This window comes from Vigna angularis, chromosome 9 (assembly GCF_016808095.1).
Source record: "Vigna angularis cultivar LongXiaoDou No.4 chromosome 9, ASM1680809v1, whole genome shotgun sequence".
In the NCBI taxonomy this organism is placed as follows: domain Eukaryota; kingdom Viridiplantae; phylum Streptophyta; class Magnoliopsida; order Fabales; family Fabaceae; genus Vigna; species Vigna angularis.
Window position 1 is genome coordinate 31,173,971 of NC_068978.1, and position 23,971 is coordinate 31,197,941.

Consider the following 23,971-nt stretch of genomic DNA (forward strand, 5'->3'; position numbering starts at 1 on the left):
CTTCTTGTAATTCCAAAATATATAAATAATTTTTTTTTGAAACATATTTAAAATCTATATCTAAATGTTATATATATAAAGAGAATTTTTTTTCGTGTCTATATTTATTTTTTAAATGATTTTTTAAAATTAATATAATTATTTTATCAATTTAAACTTTGATCGATTTTAAATTTAATTAGTTTTTATTCGACTATTTTTTCAAAAGTTAATTATTTTTTTAATTGTAAAATTACATATAAAATAAATTAAATTTATTTACAATAAAAAAAATAAAATAAATACACATGCTTATAGTAAATGTGTTTGTACTGGTGTGGTGCTGTTAAGATGAAGGCTGTTAAGATGAAGATTGTTTTTTTTTTCAACATAATCTTATCAATATTTAAATATTAGTCACGATTTAATAAACCAAAATGTCTACAGTTTTTATAAAATTTCAAAACTATTATGTATTATAGGTCAAATTAAGTTATAAATTATTAAATTTTAGAGTAAGTACTATAAAAAATTATATCAACAACAATTTGTAGAAATTATTTTATATGTTAGTCCATGAATTTATAATAAGTTTGTTTTTATTCCTTTCCATTATCAAACAAAGATGAATTGAAGATAGAACGAGAAACCAAACCCTGGCTGGGTTTGGAACAGACATGTCTCTCCACCGCCATATTTGCAGAACCTCAAAGCTATCAAAGATCCCTTGGAAGTACAAGCAGTTCGCCATAGCACAGGGGCAGAAGTCTGTTACTGATTATCTCCACGCCACGCGCTGCATTCCTTACGCCTTCGCTGATCAAATATCCAAGAACTCCAACAATGCCCTCATGAATCTCATCACCAAGCTCAGTGCTTTCTCCCCTCCCCACTATCCCCACAACCTCAACAAGTTCCTCAGGTACAACCCCATCAACGAATTCGAGTTCTTCTTTGAGAGCATTGGCATACACCCTTCAAAGTTCCCCTCTTTGTTTCCCCAGAACAAGTTCTTCTTTTCAGAAGATGAGACCCTTTTGGATACTGCTTGTGTTCTCAGCGAATATGGGTTTCCCTGGGACAAGCTTGGGGTGCTGTATGAGGAGAGTGGGTGGGTGTTCAACTGGGGTGCTTCTGAATTGAAGGATAGGCTTTGTGGGTTCAAAGGGTATGGTTTTTGCAATGTGCAGGTTGTGGGGATATGCTTGGCTTTCCCATTTGTGTTTGATGGCCAGAAGGGTGCTGAGATTGACGCTTTGTTTTGTGATCTGAGGTTGCTGTTTGGGAAGTTTGGTTTGGCTGAGTGTGTTGAAGAGAAGGGGAATGGTGTGGATGATTGGGTTGGGTTGTGTAGGAAGATAAGGTTGTTTTATGATTTGAATGGAGGGAAGAACATAGGGGAGTTAATTGGAGGTAACAATGGCGTTGGTGTAGGTGGTGTTGTTGAGCATGGGGAAGAGGAGTTGGTTCAAGCAATTGAGTATTTTTGTAGGTTTGGTGCGAAGAAAGAGGACGTGGCACGATTGATTTTGAATGGACCGGAATTGTTGGAGATTGTTTTGAAGACGGGGAAGGTCAATGTGTTGAAGCTGTTGAAACACTTTGGAATGAGTTCCAATGATGTTAATATTGTTAAGAGGGACTATGCTCATGTGTTGGGGACAGTCAAGCTGTGTAACCTGCCAAATGTGATGAGAGCTTTGGGTTTACATGAGTGGTTCTTTGAGAAGATGAAGGATGGGAATCATAGTTTGTTGGTTAGTTTTGTCGCGAACAATCGCAAAGTGGACCGAGTTAAAGGTTATCCAAGTTTTTTGAAGGCTATTGAGGTGTCTAAAACTCCAATTCACAATATGAGTAAGTTGAACTTCTTGCATGGCATTGGCTTTGGAGAAAATGCTTTGACCATGTATATTTTCTCTTACATGCACGGAACAAGTGATGAGTTACAAAAGAGATTTGATTGCCTTCTACATCTTGGAATTGAGTTTTCAAAGCTCTGTAAAATGATCACGGTTCATCCCAAGATTCTTAGCCAAAACCCTGAAAGTTTGGAGCAAAAGATCAATTTCTTGTGTCAGGAAATGGGACAGTCACTTGAGATTTTGGTGACTTTTCCATCATTCTTGTGCTTTGACTTAGAGAATCGCATTAAGCCCAGGTATAAGTTCCATTTGTGGCTTATGGAAAAGGGTCTGTCTTCCAAAAGATATTCTATTGCAAGCATGGTTGCAACAAGTAACAGGAATTTAGTTTCCCGTGCTTTTAAAATCCACCCTGCTGCTCCGAAACATTGGTTTGAGCAATTTTATCCCAGAAATTTGCCAATATGATGACTATGTTTTTTCTAACAATTGTCTTTGAAACTCCAGCAATTATTTCAAATGACGTTGTAAAGATTCTTAAACTTTGTTACTTCCTCTGTTCTGGTTTGGAGTTGAAGACAGACCATTCAATGTTGTTGGAGAACTCGTGAACAGTGGTTTATTTCCTTCGCAATGGTAGTGAGAAATCAAGAATGACCTGCAAATTTCTTATCATGGTTTCTTCATTTCCAATGACCTCATCTCTGTTAGCAATTATTTCAAATGACGTTGTAAAGATTCTTAAACTTTGTTACTTCCTCTGTTCTGGTTTGGAGTTGAAGACAGACCATTCAATGTTGTTGGAGAACTCGTGAACAGTGGTTTATTTCCTTCGCAATGGTAGTGAGAAATCAAGAATGACCTGCAAATTTCTTATCATGGTTTCTTCATTTCCAATGACCTCATCTCTGTTCTGATTTCTGAGATAAATCACAAATTCGGTGACCAGTTATTTATGCTTCTTCTAGGTGATTATATCAGAGGTAGGTTGACCATTTGTAAGTACTTGTACTTTTTAGCATGACTTTATTGATTTTCATATCTTCAAATGAACTCACTTTTTCATTTTTCATTTTAAAATTGTATATATATGATAAATTGTTCATAAAGTAAAGTATCGAATGCAAATTTGGTGAGATGTAAAAGGCTAGAGGTTGTCTCATGTACTAGATAACCGAGAAAATGCACCCATATGCATGATAATACTTTATTACATTATCCCTAAGCATTTTCAGACACTAAGATTCTTGAACTTGGTGCTTGTTTTGAATGTCTTAAATTTGTGCTTAGAAATTTCATAATGAAAATGCTGCAGTGAGAACTAGTAGCAGAAAAACTGCTTCTTATGAAATTAAACAAAACCAAGCCTATGCTTACCTATTGCCAGGGATATATTCTTAGACATCAGAGACACATGTGTACGGACTCTTAAGGTTTTACCATTTCTGAATTAAAAGATCAGATTATCCTAATTATTTCCCAATATAGTTGTTAACAACACTAACAAACTAAAAATATGTTTTCTCTAATGCATAATTTTAAGTATTCATTTCTATTCCTCTCTTGGATGCTAGTTGTATATCTGTTATCCAAGGAGTTGGTAAAAAAGTGACCAGAACTTCTGGCTCAACTTAATATTCTCCACTTTATAGTTATTTTATTGTAGCAAAATTGGGAAATCTAATTATTTGTAAGTTTCTTTCAGCGAGTCCAAGGAACTGAGAACCAACCCATCCTTCACCAGGGAGGGCCAAAAAGTTACTGTCTATGTAACACCTGGTAATGGACCTTTGGGTTGAAAATCAATAAAACCCTTTGTGGAAGACCATCTCATCATTCCTGAAAATTTTCATGTTACCACATTTTAAAAATACCAGAGTGGCAGGTGATAAGAAATTGCATGATGGAAAGTAATATGAAGTGCAATTCCAAGGACTGTTGCATGTTATACTAGAGCAATCTTGGTCTTCATTTTGTTGCAGAAAAAAATTGGAAGATTGTTCAAATGAATGCAAGTCTATGATCCATTCTGTTTCTGCAGGAATGCTTCTGGGACCATTACTAGCTCTTCTAATGTTTTGATGGTTCTTGTTTAGTTTTTTATGCAGCAGGCATCTTTGTGTATTAGCTTTCAAATGAGAGTTCTGTAAAAGTTTCACAGAAAATCTATCTGGAATCGATTTAGACTAGTATCTGTCAGATTGAATTGCACTGCAACTTCTATTACTGTGATTCTGGACTTGTGTTACTAAAATTTTACTCATGTCATGGTGGTAAGTTGGTAAATTATTAGGTTGATTGTTGATATTTTAATTTGTGTTCTCTACATTTTTGTTAAAAGTATTATGAATTTATTTGAGAATTGATCATTGAGAAGCTGTGGAAGTGTGAAAAAATTGGTCTAAAGTTCTTTGGATAAACCATCTTAGTGAAAGAGATGTGTTTCCAAATGCAGATTTTTCTCAAACTTAAATGTAGTTCAGTATTTATCTTTAATCATCTTTAACTCACATTTGCACATATTACTTATGATTGGATTAACATAGGAGGGAAGGTTTAGTCTATATAAATTTATGAAGTTTATTTTGATTCCAAAAATAAAACTTTATTTTAATTTCTGTAAAGTTTGAGATAACTATTTTTTTGTTCTTATAAAACTCGTGAGTTTTGATTTTAGTTCTTTTATATGTTTTTATTCATTCTTTCATAATTTCAAATAATTATTTTTAGTTTCTAATATTTATTTTAAAATAGATAAATAACTTTTATATCACAACACTAAAATACATAACACCACTTAAAATATCACATGATATTTTGTTCCACAAATAAATACTTAATTAGTCTCAATGCTAGAAATCAAAAGTAATGATTTTCAATTTTAGAAGCACTTTTAAAAATGTATGAAACAAAATTAAGACACATTTATTTTGCAAATAAAAATATATTTAAGTATGGAAGTGAGTTATACTAGCATAATTACTCTATCTAAATTCAAGTGTGTAAATTACGAAATTATACATACATATATATATATATATATATATACATATATATATATATATATATATATATATATATATATATATATATATATTTCATGAAGATATATCTACTCATATATACAGTTATGAGCCACTGAATAAAATATCTACAATTGATAGTGATGCACAATAACTTATCTATAAAACATTTGTTTTCTTCTCTCTTCAACATCAGTGAATTTGTTGAGCTTTCAGCAAATGAAAAGAAAATGTATATAAAAGGAATAATTCGCAGTATAAAAGGATTGCTGATACATTCTTCAATACGTTTATTTTTGTTATTACTGGTTATAATCTGTACACAATATGATACATTTCTAATTATAAGTTAAATTTTATTATATTTTTAAATTATGACTAACATTGATTAAGTTCATATAATTTTACCCTTTTAATAAATTTTAGCTAATAATAAAACCATGTTAAAAATTAGACTAAAGTTTACTCACAATTCTACATTTTTAAAACGTTTTATATAGTATCCTTTAAAATTTTATTTTTCATCATATTAATATTATTATTATTACATTTACACTTTTTCTTGTCTCTTTTCTTATCTCATTTCTAATTACAGATAAAGAGTATTAATAACAATCTAATGTAATCTTGTTAATCAACACACTTTTTATCAGTTTATATTATTAAAACTGTTTGTGAGATTCATTAATACTTTTATAATAACTATTGATAATACAGAAAATGTTAAAAAATGATATTAGAATTGCATTACAAGAAAATTATATATCTGACAGACACAATACTGACATTGAAAAATCGTTAATACTAAGGTTTAACTGTGACCATGATAATTTGTCTGTTAAAAGAATGTTCTCAAAAGAGATTTTTGAAGTTGTAAATACGACATCATGAACATTTGTAAGAAATACGAATATACAAAGAGGGGAAAAACTGTTCAATAATCCTTGAATCCACGTGTCAGACTGATAAGAGTCCACGTAGGACTAAGAATCCAGCATGTCATGGTGAAGGCAGAAATGATCCACAATGATTGGCCAGAAGCACATCCAAGTTATCCAAGTGGAAAATGTTGAGATAAGGCACTCTCCACAGCCACTCATAATCACAGACACAGCAATCACCATACAGAAACCAAAACTATATTGTCACATTCCAGAAAAGCAAGCACAAAGGCAAAGAAAGAACTTGGCTAGCTAAGGATCAAGCAAATACAATGGCTCAAGCAATGGCATCAATGGCAGGTAGCCTTCAACTCAGTGGCTCCACACGTTTGCATGCCAAAAGGGTGTCTTCAGTCACACGTGCGGGATTCACAGTTAGAGCACAACATCAGCAAGAACAAGTGAGTGGTGATGCTCAGAGCAGCCGTAGGACAGTGCTTTCTCTTGTTGCTGCTGGTTTGGCCACTGGCTCCTTTGTTCAAGCTGTTCTTGCTGATGCCAAATCCATCAAAGTTGGACCACCTCCTCCACCTTCTGGTGGATTGCGTAAGTCTCTCTTTCTCTCTCTCACCATCATAGGGTTAGAGGTATATATGTAGCATAGGAGAGTAAGTTTTGAACATAAAATAGGTCATGCATGTTGCAGTAAATGATGAGATATGAAAAATTGAAATGGGTAGAAAAGTTTGTGGTAGATTTTAGTAGATTTCATTCATGATAAAGGGTTGGAGCCAAAGACAATGAAAACAAAACAAAACAAAACAAAAGAATGGGGCAATTAAAGTGACATGAAGAAAGGTTTTTGAAGATATATATATAATTATAACGATGGTGGGTGTGTGATGGAATATGGCAGCTGGAACCTTGAACTCAGATGAAGCAAGAGACCTTGATCTGCCACTGAAAGATAGGTTCTTCCTTCAACCACTGTCTCCTAGCGAGGCTGCACAAAGGGCAAAGGAATCAGCCAAAGAAATTGTTGCTGTTAAGTCTTTAATAGAAAAGAAGGCTTGGCCATATGTTCAGAATGATCTGCGTCTCAGGGCTGAGTATCTGCGGTTTGATCTCAACACTGTCATTGCTGCAAAGTCTAAGGATGAGAAGAAATCACTCAAGGAACTCACGGGCAAGCTCTACGAGAATATCAGCAATGTAAGTTCAAAAACACTACAAATCTTGTTCTAAGTGTTTTCTCATCCGATTTGAAGTTTTTTTCTTGAATAATTTACACAGTAAAGAGTTCTTTATATACTGAGGTCAAATTCTAATCTGATAGAAAAATAGCACGACTGTATCTATGGTTTAAAGGGATAAAGGAGATACTTAAGTCTTTAGTTCTTCATCAATTGGGAAAAACGTAGATGCAAGTCTTTCAATTTGGATTTTCTGTTGAGCTTTTGGTATTGTTTATCTGTTTTGCTTTTAAAATATACTGATATACACTTATTTTGATGTTTTAAAACTTATTACAAAAATTTTAACATACCAAAATCAATGTATTTTGAAAGCTCAACAGGATAACTACACCAGAAAAACAGCAGAATCTGCAGAATATGAACTCCAATCTTTGTATACTTTTGATGTTCTTCAGCAATAGAGTTTCTGCTAAGTTTTTAGTATTATTTCTCAGTTGTGCTTTCAAATGCTTTCAAAATACACTGAAATTTTAAAACATGTTAAAATACTTTTAATATACCAAAGCTCAGCAGAATAACAGCACCAGAAAAACAGCAGAATCTGCAGGATATGAACTCCAAATCTTTGTATACTTTTGATGTTCTTCAGCAGTAGAGTTTATTCTTGATGATTTACACAGTAAATGTTTGCATGAAATCCGTAATACTCTAACTGAAATTGAAAAATAGTATGAAAAACAAATGAATTTTGTGCTTATGAATTTAGGATTGAGGAAGTTTCAGAGTGGTAACAAGAGTTTTTGATTTTTGTTTGGCAGCTGGATCATGCAGCAAAAATTAAGAGCAGCCCAGAAGCAGAGAAGTACTATGCTGCTACTGTTTCTACTCTGAATGATGTTCTTGCGAAGCTTGGTTAATGTGATTAGTTTCTTGCTTTTTCTTGTGTAAGCTTTTGTCCATGATTTTCTCAGACACTTTGTTGACTGCTATTTTAAGAAAATCAAATGATGAGAGAAAATTTTCTATAAATAAGCATATTTAATATTGAAAATATAAAAACAATTAATATTATAAACACAGTTTCATTTGAAGGAACACAAGGTGCTGCATAAAGGATTCAACAAAATTGGAGAAAAAATGTTGAAAGTAACATGAAAAAAGAACCAATAAATTAGATTATACAAGAAGTTGTCATGTTTCAAAATTAACGGTTCTGTGCTTTCATTAAAAGGCAATATAGGACTTATACCTTCTAAATAATTTATCATAAATAAAAAAAATAATACTGATGTACTAATATTTATACCATTAATTTTCAAAATAAAAAATCATTTAATTTAAAATTATATATATATATATATAATTATTCAAGACTAAATAATATAATACTAACAAAGTGATAGTCATAGGTCTTAAGTATCATGATTCACAATATTAAAATTAAAATAGCGATGGAGTGAGATAGTCTCTTCATAGAATAATCACTAGTGTAAAATTGGCCTTTAGCGTCACCCAGTAGACGTCAGATCACAAAATAATCAACGTAAATTATTGACCGATGACATGTTCGTAAATAAGTTGGACACATAGACGTCTGTTAGGTGGGACACCGACGTCTATAATATTATAGACGTCGGTGCCCCGCCTAACAGACGTCTATGTGTCTGACAGGTAGATGAAAAGTTCTTTTTTTTCCGCCATATAGACGTCTGATCCCGTCACCCCGACGTCTATATACGATTATAGACGTCGGTGCCTCTCCTAACAGACGTATATATGTCTGACAGGTAGATGAAAAATTCTTTTTTTCCGCCATATAGACGTCTGATCCCGCCATCTGACGTCTAAATGTGAGAATAGACGTCATATTAGTGAGGGCTCCGACGTCTAGGCGAGAATAGACGTCGGTGCCCTCTGTGTCCGACGTCTTGTTTGCTGTTAAATCAGAAATCGAACCCGCGGTTATGCGCACTTTATTGTCTTCCTTCTCGCCTTTTCTCTCCGCGGCATTGCATTTCCATGTGCGTTTTTTTCTCTTTTGAACCATTTAAACTTACTTTTACTCTGATTAAATTAGTCTTTGATGGATTATCTTCCATTTGAACCGATTAAAATGAGTTTTTGTTGTGTTTTAATGCAGTTTTTCTCGTGTCTTTGGGTAGCGTAGTAGCACATTCTCCCTTTGCTAGTTTCCTCGTAAGAAAAACTTGCGTCTTTTGGATGTCTTATAGCATTTCAACACAAAACTGAACCTGGGTCCTTGCCTAGTTCTCATGTCACCGTATTCGTTTTCATTGCCGGTTGGAATGGAACTAGGCAAGGACCCAGATTCGGTTTTCGGTTGAAATGCCATAAGAGGTCCAAAAGACGCAACCTTTTCTATGACGAAACTAGCAAAGGAAGAAGGTGCTACTACGCTACCCAAAGACACGAGCTGTAGTAGAAGTCGGTTAGTGCCATGTCTAAGGGCACTATAGACGTCGGTTAATACATGTCCAACGTCTATAAAGACGTCGGACCTGTGGAGTCCGACGTTCCATTAACGTCACCGATAAAGACGTCGGATCGGGATCTGACGTTAAAAGCCCAAAATAACATACGTCTAAAGCCCTTTCTGCACTAGTGAATGAATTAGTTTGCTCAATAAATTTAAATATAAATGAATAGAAATGACTATTAATATATAATAGTGTAAGTAAATATAATGTTTAAACCCTTGGATAGTCCTCGTATTTGTTCAAGAATCTAAATTCGATCTTCTCATTTAAAACGACCTCAATTGAGTCCTAAATTTTGTAAATTAGTAACAATTAAATCATTTTCGTTAAGTGGTAAGAAACAACGTCAATATAGGTTGACGTGAATGATTTTATTATATGGAAATGAAATTAAAATTATAACGTGAAATTTGATAAAGTAAAAAAAAAGAAAAAAGAAAAAGAAAAGAGGAAAGAGGAACAAAGTTTTCTCTTTCTCCCTATTCGTCGTACACCCTGCTACGTCATCATCTTCAACTTCAGAAGCTGCCACCGGACCGACCAGTCCAAAACAGAACCAGCACGAGGCTACCGGAAATCACTACAAAAGTGAATGAAACCTTTCATCGCGCACAACGAGAGAACCCTAAAATGGTGAGTTCCATCATCTCCTCCGCAACAACCTTGCCTACATGTGTCGCCTCCATCTCCCTCCTCGCGCAACCACCGTGAGAACCACCATTGTCCAAAACTTGCATAAAAACTCAATCACAAATCTGCGAATTCGAATAACTTAAACTCTCAATCTCACCGCGAAAGCACAACGCCTCCACAGAACCTACAAAACCATCCAAATCACATAACCCAGATTGCGAACGCGTCTTCTCCTCCGTCGCGCCTCCATAAGCCAAAGGGATCTGTACCTGCAAGGAAGAAAACCCAAAACGAACTTACTCTATCTAAGAAATTGATTCGTCCAAATTGAAGAGTTCGCCACCAGACGGTCTCAATTCTTTAATCAAACAAATATAGGACGAGAATTTCTAGAGAGAAATAAAAAAAACTCTTAAAAAGTGCACTAGTAAATAAACAACTTTTTAACTCGCACATTACGCTTCAGTTTCAATAAAATCGAAGCGTATAAAAACGCGATGTCAATTTCGTAATTTTGGCGATACTATATGCCTCGGTTCAGTGTGAACCGACGCCTAAAGGTGTATACTGCCTCGGTTCTTTGACCAACCAAGGTACAAAACCTTGACAACTTTTTTGAAATAGGCCTACTGTCTCCGTTCTTTGATTAACAGAGGCAAAAAATCCCGACAGCTTTTTCAAAATAGGCCTACTGCCTCGATTCTCTGATCAATCGAGACAAAAAACCCTGACAGCTTTTTCAAAATAGGCTTACGACCTCGGTTCTCTGACCAACCGAGGCAGTATGTCCTGCCAAAAACTAACAACCTTTGATTTTGAACGTTTCAAATCCATTTTTTCAACCTCTACTACCTTGGTTCCATTTTAACTGATGTCATAAGCCCTTTATACCTCAATTTAACCACGAACCGAGGCCTATAATTAGTAAATTTTTCATTTACAATTTTATTTTGAATTTTTTCTGGAAGGTTTACGCATCAGTTTATTTTATAACTGAGGTAATAGCCTCTTCGATAGATATCCAAAAGCGTAAAACATTAAGCACATTTTCACTCTTCTTCTTCTTCCGCCAGAGAGCGAACGCGAACTGCTGCCTCCCATCTCGCACGAAGAACTTTTACTTGTTGCTCCGTCGCCGCTACCTCCACCACTGGCCGTCGCTACTGCCTCTACATTGGCCATCATCGTAAGAAATTTTAACCTATTGTTCCTTTTTCTTCCTCGCACAATCATTCTCTCTCTCAAGCGAAGTTGTTGGTTTGTGGTCTTCATTTCTCTCGCGCGAAGTGCCTAGTGTGGTATTCATCTTCGTTGGCTCCATTTCTGTCGCACGAATGTTTTTGCCTGTACTTCTCTCGCGCGAATGTTGTTCATTGTCGCCTTCGGCTGTTTGTCGTCGCTGCCTTCGACTGTTTGTCGTCATATTTATTCGTTTCGTCGTTGCCTTTGTTATCCCATTGAATATAAAAAAAAAAGGAAAAAATGATTTTGAATAGACAAAAGACCCTATTTTCTGGAAAAATAAATAAATAAATAAAAGGGCATCTACCGCCTCGGTTCGAAATCAACCGAGAGAAAAGACCCCACATACTGACTCGGTTTAGAACCGAGGCAAAACGGCTACCCCTTTTTGCATCGCCTATATATACCTTAGTTCATGAACCGATGCGTATAGACGAAAATAACCGGTGTCGTTTTCCTTTACTGCACTAGTGGTGGTTTCTAGAAAGATTGTCTGTTTTAAAATAATAAAACTTGTTCATAACGAAACTATTTGTATTAAAACCTTTTAATATTAAAATAATCGAATCTCACTATTTTTAAATCTTTATCAATTTTAAAATATCATTTTATATGTCTTTACTAAACTTAATAAAAGAAAAAAAAATTAAACTGAATGTTTGTAATACTGATAAAATTTTCAAATATTTTGAAGAAAAAAAATTCTCAAATAAAATAGCGGCAGAAAATTAAGGTTTTTCGTGTAGTGTACTTTTTGTTTTAGTTTTTTTAAGTAAAAATTGTGATAAAATAATATTTAAAAAAATTGATCATAATAAAAAAAAATTAACAATATATTGTTTTGAAGATATGTTATTCTTTTTAACATTAAAAAAAAATACTATACACGTAACATTTATTTTAAAAAATGTCACAATATTATGTTTATATTATTTAGAGTGACATTTATTTTTAAAATATTATCATAGTGCGTGAAAATTTTCTACTTGAACATTTTAAATAAACATAACTAAGAAAAAATTACCAAAATTATTAAATAATGTAGTACATTAGGTATCAAACTTGTTTGAAACTAAAACAAACATATAAACTGATAATTAAAAAAACGAGGTAGGCTTTAGTAAATAATATTTGTCCAATTCATATTCCTCTCACTCAATTCTAAGTCTTTCTATACTAATTCTCACTTTTCTTTTATTTTATTTAGTTTCCCATCCACCAAGTGTACACATTTTTTTACTATTTCTTTGACTATTTTTTAACTACCATTGAACATTAATTCATTTAACAATCTTCTTTCCAAATGGAATCTAAATCCTTATCAACAGCAAGCTCAAAGTCGTAATTGTTTGCTATTTTCTATTTTTCCAAATACACTAGAAACCAAATTCTTTCCAAATATTACTATCGAACATTTTCTCTTTAGATGATGCTTAATATATAATAGATCATCATATTATTTCTGTTTACTCAAACAAACTAACCTATAACAAACAAATAAAGTTGAAAGAAAATGGTAATTTCTATATATTTTGAAATGTGAACTGCGTCTGAAAAGAAGACAATTATGCATATTCTCTTCTTAATTATAAAATATATCAATCTTCTTTCTTTAATAACTACACACAATATCATTACAAAACCCAAAGCTTGTTGTGATTAATTTAGTAATTGTGTTTGTAATTGAAAATGAAACCCACAATATAAAATCATATATATTCTCCATCATGCAAACATAATGGGTGATATTTAATTACTCATGACCATCTCTTCTCAAGTCATGAGTTATTTTCTCCATGCCAAACTAGCAAATATTATATAGATAAATTCATTTGATTGCATAAAGTAAACCTTATCGGTTGGAAAAAATCTCAAGAAGATTTTCCACACAAAAAACTTTAATGCAATATCATGTGGAACATTTTTCTAACTCTAGCACTTCAAGAACTAATGGGATATGAGTTGGGTTTAAATAATGTTTCTAAATTCAAACAAACATGTGAATTATATATATATATATATATATATATATATATATATATATATATATATATATAAATTGATTTTATTTTTATTCGATATATTCATTATACAATTCTTTGTAATAAGATAATGGATGAAATAATAAATTCAACTAATAACAAATTTGTTGTTAAGATAGTTGAAAATCATTTAAGAAAAAAATTTTAAGTTTGAGTTTAACTTTACAAAACTGACAAAATGAGATTTATAAACTGTTATTACTGTAAATTGCCTTCTGTAAATTGGCTTTTAACGTCATCTGTTCTGATTGGGAACCGTACTAGTTTAGATCCAAGCTTTACGACAGCTCTAAAAATATTAATATTTTTCTTGTATTAAAAATGTGTTCAGAGAGATACGACAAAATGTTGAAAATTCATATGAATATTAAATGAATTCATCACATCAAGTTTGTAACATAAAATAACAAGTGGGAATTTAAGAACACATCATGCGAGACATGAATAGAAAATGTAACACAGATGTAGACAGATAAATTGCACGTATAAATTAGTCTCCAAGAGCTTTGGTGATGAAACAAATCCAGACACATTAATTAGCACAGAAGTTCGGGAAGAAGAGAGTTTGATGCATATCTGATGGTACCATTTTGGAAGAAAGTGATTGTTTTGAACTAAGAGCCTTGCAGATCACAGGTAATTACAAATTTAGCAAGACATGTTTCACCTTTGTTACGTTAATTAATTCTCAATATGGAAAAAAGATTTTGCCTTTAAGAAACCCTTTTGATTTTCCTTTGTCACTGTTGATTAAGGTTGTGTCAGTAACCAGTGATTTTGTCATAGGTTGACCAGTTTCAATGGATTCTTCTTCTGCTGCTGCTACCTACACTGCAGTACCTGAAACAGATCCCCAGATAGAACACATAATTGACATTCCTAAAGAAATTCAGCCTGCACTGCATGAACAGTGTTGTATTTACAAGGTTCCTCCAAATCTCAGAAAGTTGAATGAAGGGGAAGCCTATGAACCAATTTTGATCTCAATCGGCCCTTTTCACCACAACAAAAAACCAGAACTAGAGCCAATGCATAGACAGAAGCAAAGGTACTTTCTTTCCTTCTGGGAACGTGTGACAAACAAAAGGGCTTTGTCCAGTTTCAAAGTCTTCCTCAGTGACAACATTGAAACCATAAAACATAAGTATTCAGAGCCAACAAGCCTCAGCAAAGATGAGTTTGTGAACATGATGTTGTTAGACTCAGTCTTCATCATAGAGCTCTTTCTGAGAAAATCCAATATTTCTGAACAGAAAAATGATCACATATTCACCACAGCATGGATCTGCAAGAACATCCAGAGAGACCTGTTATTACTTGAAAACCAGCTTCCTTTTTTTCTCTTGGAAAATCTATACAAAAGTGTTAACAGGCTAAGCGATCTAAGCTTTCTTGAGCTTGCATTCAACTACTTTGAAGATTACTATCCACACACCTCAACACCAGACAAAAAAACCATTGTCAAGAACTTCTCATCTTGCAACCACTTCACTGACTTGGTAAGGCGTTTCTACCTTCCAGAAAAGGTTAATGCCAAGGATTGGATGCCATCCAAACACTTCACTCCTTGCAGCAAAAACGAATGTGTCCTCAAGACTGCAACAATGTTGAACGAAGCAGGAGTTAGCTTTGAGAGACTGCACCATAAAGGTTTGCTAGACATAAAGTTTCAAAAGATTCAAGTTTTGAGCTGGTTTCTTTGCCTAGGTTGTCTACCATGTTTCACATGTGTAAAAGCCCGTTTCAGAATCCCTCAGTTAAAAGTGCTTCAAACAACAGAATGTGTGCTGAGGAACCTCATTGCCTTGGAGCAGTGCCACTATCCAGAAGAACCTTTCATGTGCAACTATGTTTCTCTGATTGACTCACTGATTCACACCAAAGAGGATGTTGAGTTGTTGGTGGACAAGGAAATCATTGAACATGAACTTGGCTGCCACAGTGAATTGGCAAATATGATAAATGGTCTTTGCAAGCATGTGGTGGTGAATTGCAACTATTATGGCAAAGTGACAAGGAAACTCAATGATCACTACAATAGTTATTGGAAGCATTATATGGGTATGTTAAGGTCGGTGTATTTCCGTGATCCTTGGAGACTGAGTTCAACTGTTGTAGGAGTTGTTATCTTCTTATTTGCCATTGTCAACTTTCTTCGTGTTACTGGTTTGTATCATCCAAAACGATGATCTGTTTTTGATGTTGTGAACTGTAATGTAATCACTTCATTTCATGTTTTAACACTGCTCAACTGATTATGAATTGAACTAGTTTTTTTTTTCAATTGCAATGATTAAATTGGACTCTTAGAAAGTTCTTCAACCATATCATCTCCTTTGTTGCTTATGAGATAGTTACATACTTAGATCTAATGGTTGAGAGCGAGACTCTTTCTTGAAGTTTAGACTTCCAACTATAATTGTATTACCCAACATAAAAATATAACTTGTTATGCTCTTTCTACGATCCAAATCTCTTTCCAAGTTCGCATAAAAAACTTCTTGTAGAATGATATTACTTCTTCTAAAAGATAAATGCATATTTGAAGTCTCCCTCAAATATCTCAATATCCACTTATTTTCAATGCTCCTTCTTGGGATTGGATAGAAACCTACTAACAACTCTCAGTGCATGTGCTATGTCAAGTCTGGTGCAAACCATAACATACATCAAGCTCCTATTGTAGATGTATATGTAAATTTAGACATGTAACTTTCTTCTTCATCAGTCCGAGAAGATTGTCCTTTTGAAAACTTTAAGTAGGTTCCCAAAGGTGTATTCCTTGTTTTTAGACCTTACTACGAGTCAGGAATACTAAATTGGCTATTTGAATAAGCCTTAAGTGCATAAGATCAAAACTAGATTGTATTAGATAAAAAACTGGACTTTTGTATTTTCTAGTATGGCATTGAGCACCACAGAGCGAACCAAAATGCGAATAGTTTAGACTGAATGGTGAACATGGAGCGCTGAGCATTAATGACCATTACAGGTTTAGAGCTGATTTTATGTCTTTGGCATTAAGCACCTAAAACTGACACTGAGCACCCTTTTGTGCGAGAACTTTTGTGTTGAGCGTCAATATAGGCGTCAATGTCCAGTATTTGTGAATTTTTTAGTGTATTTATCTGCAGTGATTTCTATGAATGTTATGTGAATTATTTAGTGCAAAGTTTGTGATGTTGCATAAACTATGTAGTATGATGGTAAACATGTATGGTGCTTATTCATGTATGATATTATGATGAACATGAGTGTGTTATTGATTATATGAATATGGTATATCATATGTGTTTGACGTAATTCCATGAATCTCGAGGGAAGATTCTATGGTGATGTTTAAGTACTGTAAACATTGATGTGGGAGTCCAGACATTGGAGGTTATGTTGATGCTCTAATAATCATCAAATCTCAAGTAGAGAAATGTGGGGTATATGTTGAGAGGAATAGGAGGTCTTGTCATAAGGATGATCTCATGGTTTTATGACCATGAAAGGAACTAACCTTGTGTGTGGTACGATGAAATCCATTAGCAATGACTTTACAAAGCAATAGAGGTCACCACAAGTGGACGACTCTCCGATATTTCACATCAATGTTTTATCCGGATATTAAGTCTAGAAAGTCATTTCATGTGATAGGATTGTTTCCTGAGTGAATGTTGTATAATGTTTATTTTCATGTTTAATTATGAAAAATATTTTGGTACATTAACTTATCATTTCTTATCTGTTTGTATGTCTCTTTTGTTTTTTATTATTTTATGTTAATCACCTTAATGGTATGAGCAGATAAAAAATTATAGTTGATCTAGTGCATATAAAAGATTTAAATAGAAATTGTTTTCTTTTGTATAATTTCTTTTTCTTTTAAAAATCTAATATTATTAATTTGTATATATAACTTTTTATATATTTAATTTATGTTTATGACTATAATACAGTAGTTGTATCTATATCTCATCTAATTGTTTAATCATCATCTTGTAAGATGCATTCATGAAATGTTACAACAAATACACTTTTATTTGTCTTATTTACTCACACCGCCTCAATCATAAAATCACCGCCTCAATAATAAAATGATTCATCTATTGAGTATTTATTCACTTTCTTCCATTATAATTTAAATTATATACAAAGAGAAACTACAATTTTGAGAACCTTTAATGTAAGGACTAGGATTATACAAAACTTTCAAGATTCATTATCGACTATTAAATCTTAAAAGAATTTAATTTAATACTTAAATGTTCATGACTTTTTCATTGCTTTGCTCTTAGTAACTAGGTTTGAATTTATTATACCTATTATGAGAGACCTAAAAGAAAAATGTGAAAGCTCTATCTAATACCGTGTCCCAGCTACAGTGTAAAAAAGTCATGAACTTTGAAACTAGAGACCAAGCAGCACAGAGCATGTTACCCCACCCAAATGATAAAACAAAGTAACACTGCACATTCTCAGCACATTCATTTTCTCTAGAAGTCTCTCTCAATTCACCATTTTTAAACCATAATTTTGAAATTGAACACATGTACGATGATGAATTCTTGTATCAAAGATTAACTTGTTCTCTTAAGTGAATTTGAAGATAAATTTTTTTGTCGTTTATTTGAGTAAATTTGAAGGTAAATAAGATTAGTATAAAATTTTATTGACATGACAAATTAAAAAATTTATTTCCAAATCTATTTTCATTTACTTTCAAATTGACTCAAATAAATAATAAAAAAATTTATCTTCAAATCTTCTCAAGTATCTTCAAATTCACTCTCTCAAATTCACTTTTTCAAATTCACTTTTTCAAATTCACTCAAGATAACAATAAACTCTTTCATAATGTTCAACCAATCTTTGAATGAATACAAATGAGCACAGTGAACTAAAGTTGTTAAATCAGTCAATAAATAGTAAGAAAATAGCATGTGGGAAAGACCATATCTTAGGAAAATTGTAAATGGTGGACCACTCAACGTTAACAATTAAGCAGCATTAATCTGAGTTACTATAATTAAACATTCCCATTTTGTTAAAAACAAATGCACATGCATCATTGAAAACAGACAAAAACTGCATAACGGCTCACATACCAAGGTAGCAGAGTCTGAAAGTTACTGGAAGGTGTTACTCCTATCTTTTTAGGCCTTGCAAGCTGTAATGTAACACACCAGTGAAACCTTTCTATTCGAGTTTACCAGAACCACCTAGGTTTGTGTTTTATCTCTAGTTGGCCTCATTTGACAAAGGAAAAAGATTTTTGTGTTACCATGCTTGTTATGATTATGAAACATTTGTGTCTTTCCAAACATTTGTGTCTTTCCATTGGTGTTTGATGTATGTTTCAAGTTCAACTTTCTTGTTATTTTCTCACCATATAACAGTTTTTCATGTTATCTCAAATGCATGTGAAATGCAGGCCATTTTGAAACCTGAAAGCATCCAAGGAATTCAGACCAAAATCAAGGTTTAACCTCGGTTTTTCTTGCTGTCAGAAAGAAAAAGTTGTTTCAATGACTTCTGCTACTACTTTTACTGCTTTACCTGAAAATAAACCTCAGATTCAGCATATAGTTAACATTCCTGAACAAATTGAGCCTGAGATGCATGATCAATGTTGCATCTACAAGGTTCCTCACCATCTCCATAAACTGAATGTGGAAGCCTATACACCATATTTCATCTCAATAGGCCCTCTTCACAGTGAAAAGCCAGAGCTGAAGCAGGAAAAACTGAAGCAAAGGTATTTTCATGCCTTCTGGAAACCTTTATCTCAGAGGCAGTCTTTAGCTTTGTCAAAGTATAAAGTCTTCCTTGAAGAGAACAAAGAAAAGATAGGGAACTCTTACTCCGAGCCAGAACTCCACAAGAATGAAAATTTTGTGGACATGATCCTGTTAGACTCAGTCTTCATCATGGAACTGTTTCTGAGAAAAGCAAACAAATCTGAGCAGAAGAATGATTTGATGTTCACCACATCATGGATTTGCAAGATGACTCAACGTGACTTGTTACTGCTAGAAAACCAGCTTCCCATGTTTGTGTTGGAGGAGTTGCACACAAGGGTCATCCTTGGAGATAATGGCACCAAGGAAAACTGTCTCAAGTTCACTGAACTTGCCTTTAACTACTTTGAAGACTATTATCCACACAAGTCAATTCAAAAGGTGGAGATGATCAAGAATTGTGAATCTTGCTTAAACTTCACTGATTTGATCAGATACACTTACCTTCCTAGACAAATCCAGGTTCATAAGAACTCATCACAACATTTCACTCCTTGTGCTGTGGAATGTGTTCTGAGGACTGCAACAAAGTTGGATGAAGCAGGTGTTAGTTTTGAAACTGTTGAAGGTAGGAACTATTTGGATATAAAGTTTGAGAAATCTCCAATTCTGAGCTGGTTCTTGTGTTTTGGTTGCTTACCATTCACTGAATGTTTCAAATCTCGTTTGCAAATACCCTATTTGAAGGTAGACCAGGTGACAGAATGTATACTAAGAAACCTCATTGCTTTGGAGCAGTGCCACTATTCAGACCAGCCTTTCATATGCAACTATGTGAATCTAATTGACTCCTTAATTCACACTCAAGATGATGTAGAGCTTTTGGTGGACAGAGAAATAATTGTGCATGAACTTGGCAGCCACAATGAATTAGCAACAATGATAAATGGTCTTTGCAGACATGTTGTTGTGACTTCAAATTATTATGGCAGAATCACAAGGGAACTCAACGAACACTACAACTGCGGTTGGAAACACTACATGGGTATGCTGAAGTCTGTATACTTCCGTGATCCTTGGAGATTCAGTTCAACTATCGTGGGAATTGCTGTGTTCTTGTTTGCTGTTTTAAACTTTCTAAGGGTCATTGGTGTGCTTCGACCAAAATATTAAAATTGATATGATCTTAGAATTTTGCCACACAAATGCTAACAACTGAGATTGAAAGATAGGCATGCTTGTTTTTTTATCAGACTATCAATTCTGTGTTCCAACTATGAGATCGATTTCTTTTTCCACGATTAACCGAGTAGATTTATGCAATGTTATAAATGCAAACAGTTGGAGTGCACTCCCTGTTGTGAAGTGTGAACAGGGGAATCGCGTGAAACACGATTTGGGATTTTAATTATATTAAAAGTAACGTTGGTGTTGATTGGAAATATTAAATCACTGTGACAGAGTGTCAAAGTCCTACTTGTTTTTACTCAGAGTAGTGACATCCACCTTATCAAATTTTTTATTCCAAATAAAAAAAATTGTTTTAGAAAACTTGCAATCAAAATGGTTCAATTTCTTTTAAATTACTGATTTAGATAGTTTCTTTTCAAAATTATGTAAATCGTGCTTGGGTTCAGAATTTATGTTATATATTCTATGAATATTATTATTTTGACACCCAACAAATTTTTATGCATATTTTATATTTATTATTTTATCTTTTATTTTTTTTACAAATACAAAATTAATTTTTTTAATGAAAAAAATATTTCTAAAAGTGGACTGTTAATTAGTGCAAGTAGTGTGAAAAATTATTTTTCTTATTTTATCTTTCAATTTCACTTTTTCTTTTTGAATACAAAAAATTTATTATGAAAATGTTTTATATATATCACTTGCACAAGTTGACAATCAATTTTTTTTATCATTGGAAAAGTTAAATTTAAAATGTATGTAAAATTATTTTAGGTATCAAAACAATACTATACTCTCGTTTTTTATTGAGTACATTAGGTTGAAAAGTGATTTGTAAGCTCAAACACTAAAAAAAATCAAGAATTATATCAAGAGTTTTTCTTTTTCTTTTATTACCGACAATTTTAATGATTGGTAAATACATTTTCTACTAATAAGAAAATAATTGGAAAAAACACTATCAACAAATAATTTTTGACGATTTTGTAGGTAAAAATCACTGTGGGGATTATTAAAAATTACTATAATTTGTAGGTGTTTCTAGAAATTGTATTTGTAAGTTTATGAAAAGGAAAATGTTTTTTTAATAATTTTTTTATAACCTTTTTATAATAGTTTATGTGATTGACGTCGATATTTGGATCGGAGATAATTTGACTTATAAAGAACTGAAAAATTGTCGATGTATAAAAACGACTTGGATCGGAGATAATTTCAAAGACAACAACAGCAAACATATGCTTATTATATTGATACCAAATGAACGACACGATGAAACAACAATCCAAAAACTTACATTCTGAGGAGATTAAAGTTACACACACAACAATACCAAATCGAGTAGTTTGAAACGATTTCATTAAATTTGATGAAAACAAAAACATTGTTTCATGTTGATACGACTTTTAAGTCAAATATAATGTAATCGTTTCAAACTGTCACAAACATCTTTTTATTCAATGGAAGATGTCCAAACTCGAAAGTTTTCAAAAAAGTTGAAAGCAAACGACACTTATTGAAAAGAAAAATTGCAATAATAATCCAAAAACTTACATTTTGAAGAGAGCACGAAGAGCTCGTAGGAATTGGAAGACAGCAAAAATGAGCACAGCAATCCCGACAACAGTGGAACTTGCTCTCCAAAGGTCTCTGAAGTACACCAACCTCAACGATGCCATGGTATGGTACCATTTGTTCTTGTAATGGTCGTTGAGACCCTTTATGGTGTCATAGTAGCAGGTTGAGTTTGTCACAACATGTTTGCACAAACCATTCACAAGAGATGCCACTTCCTTGTGACTCCCCAACTCATGAACAATCACTTCCTTTTCAACCAGCAACTCCACATCAAGCTGAGTATGTATCAGAGAATCAATGAGAGAGACATAGTTGCAGATGTAATTAGTCTCATCAGGGTAGTGGCACTGCTCAAAGGCAATGAGGTTCCTGAACAGACATTCTGTGTTGTGGTCCACCTTCAACTGGGGTATCCTAAAACGTGCCTTGAAGTGGTTCAAGCATTGCAGACAACCAAAACAAAGACACAGACTCAGAATTTGTTTCTTCTCGAAGGTTACGTCCAGTAGCTTTCTCTTCCCACCACCTTTCTCGAAGTACACTCCTGAGTCTTGCAACTTTGTTGCAGTTCTTGGAACATGATCAGAAGGTTGCCCTTTTGTTTGATTAGTGGGAAGGTACGAGAACCTTATCAGATCGGTGAAGTGTTTTGGTTTCAGATCCTTAAAGCTGCTACCTTTGCTCTTTGGTTTACAAGGTTCCTTGGAGCAACAGAAATTTCCTTTCTTGGTTTCTTGGTTATTAGAAAAAGGCCACATCTGAGGGTCATAGAATGCAAAGTACTCGAACGCAAGATCGACAAAGCCAGTGTGTTCTTTCTTACGTTGGTAATCTGGGACAACCTTTTCGTAGAGTTCCAACAAAACAAAAAAGGGTATTTGATTTTCCAGAAGGATCAGGTCCCTGGCGATGTCCCGGGCGAGCCAGGACTGTTTCATGATGAGATCATCACTGTCTGGAAGCGATTGTGATTTCGCCTCACAGTTTCTCAAGAAAAGCTCCATGATGAACGCAGCATCCAACAGCATCATGTCTACGAATTGCTCTGTGGGAAATGTGAACTTCTCCGAATAGCATCGTCGAATCTCTTGTTCTTTGTTCTGGAGGTAGTGTTTGTAGCTCTCCATGGCTTCTTCGTTTGACACACGATCCCAGAAGAATTGATAGTATCTCAGCTTGTGTTCTTGCATTGTGTCGAGTTCTTTTGTTCCCAAGTGAATTGGGCCTATTGAGATGCAGTAAGGAGTGTATGCATCCTTCTTCACATCTCGGAGATTGCATGGAACCTTGTAGATGCTACGCTCAGACAACCTTAGCTTTTCTGGGACTCCAATGTCGATCACGTGTTTCACCATCTCAAGAGATTTGAGTTGATGTGATGAAGAACCAGCATGCACGCCCATTGTTGCAGCAACCCAGTTTCAATTTCCTTAGAATCTGCAGACACATGACTTTAGTACATACACAGGAACAAGAATCAAAGTACGAAGCCATCATCGTACGGTGAAAGTCATTTGTCTTCAATCAAAGTTTCAACCATACAGCATACGGTAACACGCGAATTCGTAAATGACTCCACCTAACCCGAAAGAAAAAGTTTTTTTTTTTTTTTTACAGTCTCCTTAAGTACATTTATTTAATACTCTTTTTTAATAATATATATTATACTTTTAAATTAAAATAATATAAATATAATTAAAATAATATTATTTCTCAAATCCGTTTGTCACATAAAATTAACTTTAACACTCTTGAAAAATAGAAACTAAAACAAAATATTTTTTAAAGTATAAAAAAGTAAACAATATCATATTTTTTACCAAAGATGATTTCTTACGCAGAGCAAAAAAACAAATTTATGTATCACCACCCTAACACTCAATATATATGGTTACCTTATCTTCCTATAATAAATATTTTTGTCTTTATTAAGAATAAATGAAAAGTAAACCTACATTTGTGACTACACAACACACCATTTAATACATTTAGTACCATCTTCTAATATATATATAGGTTGACTGAGAAAGACTTGATGCAACTTCATTGAATTTATGAGTGATATACAGCTGTTATATGCTAGGCAATGCAGTGAATTTTATATCAGATGACAG

General features: G+C 33.5%; 5 protein-coding genes across 8 annotated transcripts; 4 read left to right on the plus strand and 1 right to left on the minus strand.

Annotated features, from left to right (window-relative positions):
- The first annotated feature begins 598 nt into the window (after window positions 1–598).
- LOC108346236 (transcription termination factor MTEF18, mitochondrial) lies at window positions 599–4,130 on the plus strand. 2 transcript variants are annotated; one of them, XR_008245308.1, is made up of 2 exons: window positions 599–2,842; window positions 3,550–4,130. XR_008245308.1 is itself a non-coding variant. In XM_017585253.2 (2 exons), exons 1-2 carry the CDS (start codon window positions 657–659, stop codon window positions 3,641–3,643), a joined length of 1,578 nt encoding a protein of 525 aa, XP_017440742.1. In that variant the 5' UTR covers window positions 599–656; the 3' UTR covers window positions 3,644–4,130. The 2 variants fall into 2 exon arrangements, 1 of the variants encoding a protein (XP_017440742.1); XM_017585253.2 differs by having other exon boundaries at window positions 599–2,140.
- A 1,859-nt stretch (window positions 4,131–5,989) lies between these two features.
- On the plus strand, window positions 5,990–7,976 carry LOC108346874 (oxygen-evolving enhancer protein 3-2, chloroplastic). The gene is made up of 3 exons (XM_017585933.2): window positions 5,990–6,354; window positions 6,665–6,960; window positions 7,763–7,976. The coding sequence occupies exons 1-3, from the start codon at window positions 6,081–6,083 to the stop codon at window positions 7,859–7,861; spliced, it is 669 nt and encodes a 222-aa protein (XP_017441422.1). The 5' UTR covers window positions 5,990–6,080; the 3' UTR covers window positions 7,862–7,976.
- Window positions 7,977–13,886: 5,910 nt separating this feature from the next.
- LOC108346806 (UPF0481 protein At3g47200) lies at window positions 13,887–15,639 on the plus strand. Of its 2 annotated transcripts, none has more exons than XM_052868754.1 (2): window positions 13,887–13,995; window positions 14,115–15,639. In XM_052868754.1, exon 2 carries the CDS (start codon window positions 14,160–14,162, stop codon window positions 15,546–15,548), a length of 1,389 nt encoding a protein of 462 aa, XP_052724714.1. In that variant the 5' UTR covers window positions 13,887–13,995; window positions 14,115–14,159; the 3' UTR covers window positions 15,549–15,639. The 2 variants fall into 2 exon arrangements, with proteins under 2 accessions (XP_052724714.1, XP_017441342.1); XM_017585853.2 differs by having other exon boundaries at window positions 14,155–15,639.
- A 2,819-nt stretch (window positions 15,640–18,458) lies between these two features.
- LOC108347042 (UPF0481 protein At3g47200) lies at window positions 18,459–20,314 on the plus strand. 2 transcript variants are annotated; one of them, XM_017586146.2, is made up of 2 exons: window positions 18,459–18,570; window positions 18,779–20,314. In XM_017586146.2, exon 2 carries the CDS (start codon window positions 18,873–18,875, stop codon window positions 20,256–20,258), a length of 1,386 nt encoding a protein of 461 aa, XP_017441635.1. In that variant the 5' UTR covers window positions 18,459–18,570; window positions 18,779–18,872; the 3' UTR covers window positions 20,259–20,314. The 2 variants fall into 2 exon arrangements, with proteins under 2 accessions (XP_017441635.1, XP_017441636.1); XM_017586147.2 differs by having other exon boundaries at window positions 18,558–18,696.
- Window positions 20,315–21,492: 1,178 nt separating this feature from the next.
- On the minus strand, window positions 21,493–23,407 carry LOC108347009 (UPF0481 protein At3g47200). The gene has a single exon (XM_017586100.2). It carries the CDS (start codon window positions 23,258–23,260, stop codon window positions 21,830–21,832), a length of 1,431 nt encoding a protein of 476 aa, XP_017441589.1. The 5' UTR covers window positions 23,261–23,407; the 3' UTR covers window positions 21,493–21,829.
- Between the last annotated feature and the right edge of the window lie 564 nt (window positions 23,408–23,971).